The sequence below is a fragment of the Punica granatum genome, chromosome 1, assembly GCF_007655135.1.
Source record: "Punica granatum isolate Tunisia-2019 chromosome 1, ASM765513v2, whole genome shotgun sequence".
Classification (NCBI taxonomy): domain Eukaryota; kingdom Viridiplantae; phylum Streptophyta; class Magnoliopsida; order Myrtales; family Lythraceae; genus Punica; species Punica granatum.
Genome location: NC_045127.1, coordinates 1,200,563 through 1,208,091, shown reverse-complemented (window position 1 = coordinate 1,208,091; position 7,529 = coordinate 1,200,563). Strand labels below are relative to the sequence as shown.

At 44.3% G+C, this 7,529-nt stretch overlaps 2 protein-coding genes across 2 annotated transcripts; both read left to right on the top strand.

Moving 5' to 3' along the window:
- Positions 1 to 868: 868 nt before the first annotated feature.
- LOC116193073 (7-deoxyloganetic acid glucosyltransferase-like) lies at positions 869 to 2,671 on the top strand. Its single transcript, XM_031521826.1, has 3 exons — positions 869 to 1,370; positions 1,465 to 2,022; positions 2,123 to 2,671. The coding sequence occupies exons 1-3, from the start codon at positions 869 to 871 to the stop codon at positions 2,596 to 2,598; spliced, it is 1,536 nt and encodes a 511-aa protein (XP_031377686.1). The 3' UTR covers positions 2,599 to 2,671.
- Positions 2,672 to 4,705: 2,034 nt separating this feature from the next.
- Positions 4,706 to 7,070, top strand: LOC116193069 (7-deoxyloganetic acid glucosyltransferase-like). The gene is made up of 6 exons (XM_031521821.1): positions 4,706 to 5,026; positions 5,085 to 5,205; positions 5,367 to 5,646; positions 5,847 to 6,051; positions 6,152 to 6,334; positions 6,969 to 7,070. The coding sequence occupies exons 1-6, from the start codon at positions 4,706 to 4,708 to the stop codon at positions 7,068 to 7,070; spliced, it is 1,212 nt and encodes a 403-aa protein (XP_031377681.1).
- The last annotated feature ends 459 nt before the right edge of the window (positions 7,071 to 7,529 follow it).

The following is a 7,529-nucleotide window of genomic DNA, read 5'->3' as shown; positions in this document are numbered from 1 at the left end:
GAAATTTATTCGGTTGAATTTATGAATGTTTAATTTGATGGATGGAAGAAAATTTGATTCAATTCACAATTGATTCGATTGTGGGAAACCTGAGTAATAAATTGGGGAGGTTGATAGTAAGGAAAACTGAGAATTATATATACATATATGCCAACTATATGAAATTAAGTATGTTACAGTAGGCTAATTACCAATGAGGAAAAATTATATTTACTAAGAATTGTTTTGGCAAGTAAATATATCAAGGTTGGCGAATTAATGTTAGGAGGGCTTGTTATATTTTATGGAAACAAGTATTTTTATTAGAAACAAATTAAGGCAAATCAATTTCTTTTGGGTAAATAAGGCAAATTAATATTAGGGATCTTAATATATAGTGGGATGTATTCCTCAATTATTATAGTATGAAATTGTAGGCCTAAAGCAAAGGCTTTACTGGCCACCCCTTTGGACCAACCCTGAAATTAGGGTGGAGATGCACGTTACCATACGTCCTAACAACAAGAAGTGACTCCCGTTAGGAACAGTAGTGAGTGAGAATATCAAGTCCTAGAGTAACTAAGGTAGCTCGTTGAGATAACTAGTCCTCGCCGGGAATTTCGCTCGAAGAAGAAAAGCACCATTGCTGGCAGTGGCAACAGCCCTTGGATAAGTACATTTTTACCTGGTATCTAAATCATTTCGCAGAAGGGGAAAGAAATGGTAATGCCAAAGGCCTGGAGGGGTAAATGGCAGGTGAATCGGGGACGAGATGAATGCAGAGCAGCGTACTTACCAAATGAAGGAAAGTAGGGAAAGAGAAGCAGCTAAGCTTCCTGAGCTATTTAATCTGATTTTGGACTGCATTGGTTCTGTACATTGGTAAATAATGGAGAAGCCGCCGACCCCTGGGGCTACCCCTCACGTGTTGATCCTGCCGTTCCCTGCGCAGGGCCACATCAAGCCGACGCTATGCCTTGCGCAGCTCATCTCGAGCGCTGGCCTGAGAGTGACCTTCCTCAACACCCACCACAACCATGACCACCTAAGTGGCGACCTGCGTGCCTTGGCTTCCCAGTTCCCTGATCTCCACTTCGCGGCCATAGCGGATGGCCTGCCACCTGATCATCCCCGCACTGTGGACCGGTTCCCAGAGCTGGTCCAGTCAATCAAGACCACAATGAAGGCGAACCTGAGGGAGTTCCTACTTCTCCGGAAAGTGGAACTGCCCGTGACATGTGTTATAGCTGATGGGCACATGTCGATCGGGATCGAGGTGGCAGAGGAGCTGGGAATTCATGCCATGAGCAGTCTCGCTTATGGCGCTTTCTCCCTCTGGACTTATTTCTGCCTTCCCAAGCTCATTGATGAAGGGAAGATCCCATTTGCTGGTAAATCAAATCATAAAATGGATAAATTGAATACAACTATATTTCTCTTTCTAGGAAATTTAACTTTTATCGCTTCGTATTTTTGGCATTGCAGAATCCGATCGTGATTTAGATGAAAAGATTGGACTGCCAGGGATGGAAGAACTGTTACGTTGGAGAGACTTGCCCTCATTTTGCCGCAAAAAGGACCAACTTGAGCACCCATATTCCATGTTCAATTTCTTTTTAGAGGAATCCAAGGCGGTGGCCCGAGCCTCCTCGATAATACTCAACACCTTCGACGACCTCGAAGCTCCAATACTTAATGCCCAAATTTACCCAAAGTTTAGTATTTATACTGTCGGGCCGATCCATGATCTAGTCAAGTCCCAGGTCGTATCAGACAGTCTGCAGCCTTCTGAGTCCCCTGCACCATTGAGCGGGAGCCTCTGGATGCAGGACCGGAGCTGCATGACATGGCTTGATTCCCAGCTGCTGAGATCGGTGGTCTACATCACCTTTGGGAGCTTGGTGAAGCTGAGCGTCCACCAGCTCTGGGAGTTCTGGCATGGACTAGTCAAATGTGCTATACCATTCCTGTGGGTTATACGACCTGACTCGATTATACGAGAAGATGGTGACGATGAGGCTTCACTCTTGCACCTGAAAGAAGGTAACAAATCATATGAACAACTCAGACGGAAATATAGTTGTGATTTGATCAAGTATAAACCATTATATCTCTGGACTCTACGTATATTAGGATTTTACAGTTCTAGGTTTTCATTTGCATTCAGCACGGCGACGTGTTAATATGGAAATATTTTTGTCAATAGCGGCAGCAGGCACAGAAGACAAGAGTTGCATGATAGAATGGGCCCCGCAAGAGGAGGTCCTGGCCCATCCAGCAGTCGGCGGATTCGTGACCCACGGCGGCTGGAACTCCGTCTTGGAGGCCATTACTGCTGGTGTGCCCATGCTCTGTTGGCCACAATTCGCCGATCATCATGTCAACAGTCGATTGGTGAGTGAGGTGTGGGGGATCGGCCTCGAGATGGAGGGCAAGCTGGATCGGTCGACAGTGGAGACAATGGTAAGAGCCCTGATGGAAGAAAAGCGAGAGGAATTATCAAGGTCAACGGACAGGATTTCACGGCTAGCCCATGACTCTGTGGGTCCATCCGGTTCTTCCACCAACAACTTGAAGAGGCTCGTTGAGGACATTAGGAAGATCAAGCCCAAGATTTAATCTATGACACTCTCGGAGGGGCCATCTTGTATATCTTTCCTAACAATAAATGAAGGCAAGTGTTTGCCTCAGACTTCTCCTGTCACATTACTGACGGGCAATGCCCGAATGGACGCACCATGCCTCATCATTCTATAGTTTCGGCTATTGGATCAAGTATTATTTGAGAATTCTCGCTAAATCTACTACGCAAAGTATGCTAAAACCTTGCCTAGATATCTACCGAAAGGAATTTTCCAGGACTCAAAAAGCAAGGAGGATCTATGCCCATCTAGGATTGCCAAAAATAATTTTTAGGACTCGATTCCTAATACTAAGGTTAATTTCTGAAAATGAAAAATTTTATAAAAAAAGACTTCGCAGTTGAGAGCCATGTTCTTTGTTTTATGTGGGTACTGTGGCTCATTGTATCATGTATAAATCTTAATTACAATAGGAGAAATTACCAGGTTGTGCATTCCAGTAAATTTTTAAGAATAAGATAACGAACTTTAATAAGTAATTGTACACGCATAACTTAGTGTGGGAGGTCGACAACACAACTACTAAATAATTCTAATTCGGATGATTAACAAGTTCTAGGGACAGACGCGGGTTTCCATTCCACCATCCATTCACAGCAGGCAGAGATTGGAGATTGCCCTGGACTCCGACTGGAGTCAACCTCCACCATCGACTGGACTAACTGGTCCTATTTACAAACCAATGAAGAGGAAAATCCTCCCATACAAATTCGAAACAATTCCATACAAAAGGAGATTGCCTGTCCGATTGTCACCCGCTCACATTGGAGAAGTTATTTGTCACTTCTTGTCCATTCATCCATCACATTCCAGGCCAAAGGAAACTGAACAAGGCATGACTCAATCTTAACATTTCATAGCCGTAACTTAACAGAGATTACAACAGAGTTTTGACATAACAAGCATGTAGTTTGTAATGTGACAATTTTTTTACATCCCGACCTCATAGTATCAGTAAGCAGCTAAGCTAAGGTTCTCAATATTGACATGGATAAACAACTCCATGTAAATTTCTTGCCTTTTCAGGCACAAGGCTGTAGCAAGCCCACGCTTTTGCGCTGGCTAGGCACTTCCACCACCAGCCCAGGGTTCACATAACCTTCGTAAACTCCGATCATAACAATCGTCTCCTCATCCACTCTGCTGCCAATAGGCCATTTCGCAGCTGCTGCCACCCTGAGTTCCCCCTTTACATTTTTTTCCTGACGGCCTATCACCAAATAACCCACACTCGGGTCCCCCAGGGGCCGTCGCCCTGTTATGGTCTACTCGGTCGGTTTTACGTTCCATTGTATGTTAGTTGTTTTCTCCCTGGAGTTGGAGGTTATGGCATTGGCTTGGTGAACAGAGGCAAGCCGTTCCTGTGGGTGGTCAGGCCAGGCCTAGTTGAAGCCCAGAGGATCCTGGATGAGCTTGAACGAGGCACCAAGGAGTGAGGAGTCATGGCGGGTTGGGCCTTACAGGAGGAGGTCCTGGCTCACTGCAACCTTCTCTTTCTTCATTCAAAATGGATGTAACTCAACCAAGCATCCATGTTTCTCTCTCTCTCTCTCTCACTCTCTCTCTTTGTTACGTGCGACGGTGTATGTCAGATCGTGAAAGACCAAGCAGAAAATAAAATCATATCAACACCTTTGCACTAATAAATTAGAGCTAGCAATACAATTTATGACGAGAGTGAGTTTATATTTCATTTGTCATTGATGGAGATTCTAAGTCCAGAAACCAGCATTAGACCTTAAGAAAAATCATATATATTGCAACAATCTCGATTCTTGAGGGAACTTTTATAACTAAATGTTCGCATGCTCTTGTTTTTAGTTAGAATTTTTAGTTGGAAGTTCTATGTAATGGTTAATCGGAGATTGATAGATACATATATAACCTGAGAAAAGTGATTGAGACCTGCATAAAACGATTAAGCCTCTTTTTTAACATACCCATTTGTGAGGTGGACTTCCTGTGCGAAAGTTGACAAGCAACATGACATTTTTAATTTAAAATTAGGCCTTTGATTGTTTCGCATCTCCCAACTCCTAGAATATCAGTGAAATGCTCATTAAGCTAAAGGTTTCAAACTCGACATGGACAAAAAGCCCCATGTAATCTTCTTGCCTTTTCCTGCACAGGGCCACATCAAGCCCCTGCTTACCCTAGCTAGGCTCCTCCACCTGGCCGGGTTTGACATCACCTTCATAAACTCCGATCACAACCACCACCGCCTCCTCTACTCTGCTGCCAGTAAGGTCCAAGACTGCTGCAACCCCAAGTTCCAGTTCGTCTCCCTTCCGGATGGCCTGCCGCCTGATCATCCCCGTTCAGGCCCATCCGCTGTCGACTTGTTTTGGTCTACTCGGTCCGTTATGGAGCCCAAGTTCCGGGAGATGGTTGTGGAGATTTCGCGAGTAGAGGGGCCACGACCCACTTGTATTATCGCTGATGGGATCATGTCTTTTGCCATAGGCATACATAGCTGAGGAGATGGAGATCCCGATCCTAGTATTTCGAACATACAGCGCTTGTTGCACGTGGACATACTTCCATCTCTCGAGCTTCGTTGAAACGGGCGAGATTCCTGTCCGAGGTTTGTTTCGAACCCAAAAATTCTTTTGGAAGTCACAGGGAAATCATAAGAAATTTCCGGACACCACTAAGAAGAAAGCAAATTAACAAACAGGAGTAATGGCATGAATCCTCAGCATTCAATATTGATGTTTCCTGAAACATTAAATTGCAATTTTCCAGGTGAAGATATGGACAAGCCCATAATTACCTGCATTCCAGGGCTGGAAGGACTTTTACGGCACCGTGATCTTCCAAATATCTGCCGATGGGAAAGCAATGATCCAGTAGTTTCTTTCTTCATCAGTGAAACCTCTAGAATGGCTCGAGCCTCTGCTTTGATCCTAGACACCTTCGATGATCTTGAAGGAACAATCATCTCCAGACTAGGCACAATCTTCACAAAGATTTACACAATTGGCCCATTGCACGGCCTTCTTAGGTCCCGAACTGCGACTACTAAGTCAGCGTTTAGCTCGAGCTTATGGGATGAGGACAGAAGCTGCTTTGCTTGGCTTGATTCTTGGCCCCCCAAATCGGTAGTACTTCGAATTTTAAGCATCATTTCCTCCAAATATTAAAACTGGATTCTTCTGATGCTATTGTCAAATTACATAGAAAATTTTATGGCATATATAATTGATCCTATCTGTTTCCCATCAGTTTTGGAAGTCAAATAGTCCTATCGCATGAACAACTGTTGGAATTTTGGTACGGCCTGGTGAACAGCGGCAAGCCATTCCTGTGGGTCATTAGAGTGGACCAGGTTGAGGGTCATGAGTGTGCGTGCCCAGGTCAGGGCCCAGATGAGCTAGAGCGAGCCACCAAGGAGCGGGGGCTCATGGTGAACTGGGCCCCACAAGAAGAGGTCCTAGGCCACCCTGATCTGTTGTTTCCTAACACACGGTGGGTGGAACTCAACTCTAGAGGGCATATTTGCTGGAGTCCCAATGGTTGGGTGGCCAAAGATAGCTGACCAGCCGGTGAACAGCCGGTGCATTAGCGAGTTATGGAAGATTGGGTTTGACATGAAGGATGTCTGCAATAGGAATGTTGTGGAGAAGATGCTGAGGGATGTGATGGACGATAAGGGTGCAGAGATCGTGGAGTCGGTAAACTGTATAGCTAAGAAGGCCCGAGAAAGTGTTGAGGTTGGTGGGAGTTCATATAGCAATTTGGAGCGGTTGATTGAAGACATAAGATCTATGAGCTTAGCATAGTAAAATTACTTGATTATCTCACCTCTGTCATATTTGGTTATCCATGAGTTCTTATATACAGCACTATTTGATGTGCCCCTTCTTTAGCTCAGTCCATAACTTTCCTTCCACCAGTTTGTGGGATTCGCTGTGCTCAATTATTGATCATTCAGGTCTAGATAAGAATCTCGAATATGCAGAAACTGCTTTATCCTACATTAAATACCTACACGATGGGGCCAATGCATGCTCTCTTCAACTTTTGGGCAGTGGATTCTTTGCCTTTTTATTTTAGCACTGATCTACGGACTGCGGACAGCTTGCTTGGGTGGCTTGGCTTCATTCAAGGCCCCCTAATCAGTCAGTTCATAGTATAAAATCAAATGCTCCATTGATTTATCTATTCCAAACTATAAATCGACCGCCCCACTGTAATACCTTATCCTCGATTACTTTCATGCTAAGGTCACGTATATATGTTAGCTTTGAAAGTCCAGTTGTCCTCTCCCGGGACACTCGGTAATGGTTTGAATCACTATCATGCAGCACTAATATTTTCTGAACATTAAAGTACGCAATTTTCCAGGTGAAGATAGGGATAAGTGTATCGCCTGCATTCCAGCTCTGGAAGGACTTTTACGGCACCATGATCTTCCAAGTATCTGCCAACTGGAAAGTGATCATCTAATAGTGTAGTTCTACATCCACGAAATCTCCACAATGGCTTGATCATCTGCTTTGATCCTAGATACCTTCAGTGACCTTGAAGGACCAATCATTTCCAAACTAGGTTCATTCATCACGAATATTTACACCATCGGTCCATTGCATGGCCTTTTCAGGTTCCAATCCGCAGCTAATAAATTAGCATTTAGCTTAAGTCTCTGGGATGAGGAGAGGAGCTGCCTCCATTGGCTTGATACATGGGCCCCCAAATCGGTACTACTTTGAAATTGAAGCACTATTTCCACCTGATAAACTTGATAATGCTGATTATCAAGATATGATAAAAGTATTTTAACGGCAGATATGATTGTTTCCTTCTATTTCTAATCAGGTCGTATGTGTCAGTTCGGAAGTTTAGCAGTCCTACCCCATGACCAACTGTTGGAATTTTGGTGCGGACTGGTAAACAGCGGGAAGCCAT

Coding starts and splice junctions, on each gene's coding strand:
- LOC116193073 (XM_031521826.1), top strand. CDS start 869: ATGGAGAAGCCGCCGACCCCTGGGGCTACCCCTCACGTGTTGATCCTG. Junction 1,371..1,464: donor AGGGAAGATCCCATTTGCTG/GTAAATCAAATC, acceptor TTGGCATTGCAG/AATCCGATCGTGATTTAGAT. Junction 2,023..2,122: donor ACTCTTGCACCTGAAAGAAG/GTAACAAATCAT, acceptor AGGATTTTACAG/TTCTAGGTTTTCATTTGCAT.
- LOC116193069 (XM_031521821.1), top strand. CDS start 4,706: ATGGACAAAAAGCCCCATGTAATCTTCTTGCCTTTTCCTGCACAGGGC. Junction 5,647..5,846: donor TCCCGAACTGCGACTACTAA/GTCAGCGTTTAG, acceptor GTTTCCCATCAG/TTTTGGAAGTCAAATAGTCC. Junction 6,335..6,968: donor AGGCCCGAGAAAGTGTTGAG/GTTGGTGGGAGT, acceptor GCAATTTTCCAG/GTGAAGATAGGGATAAGTGT.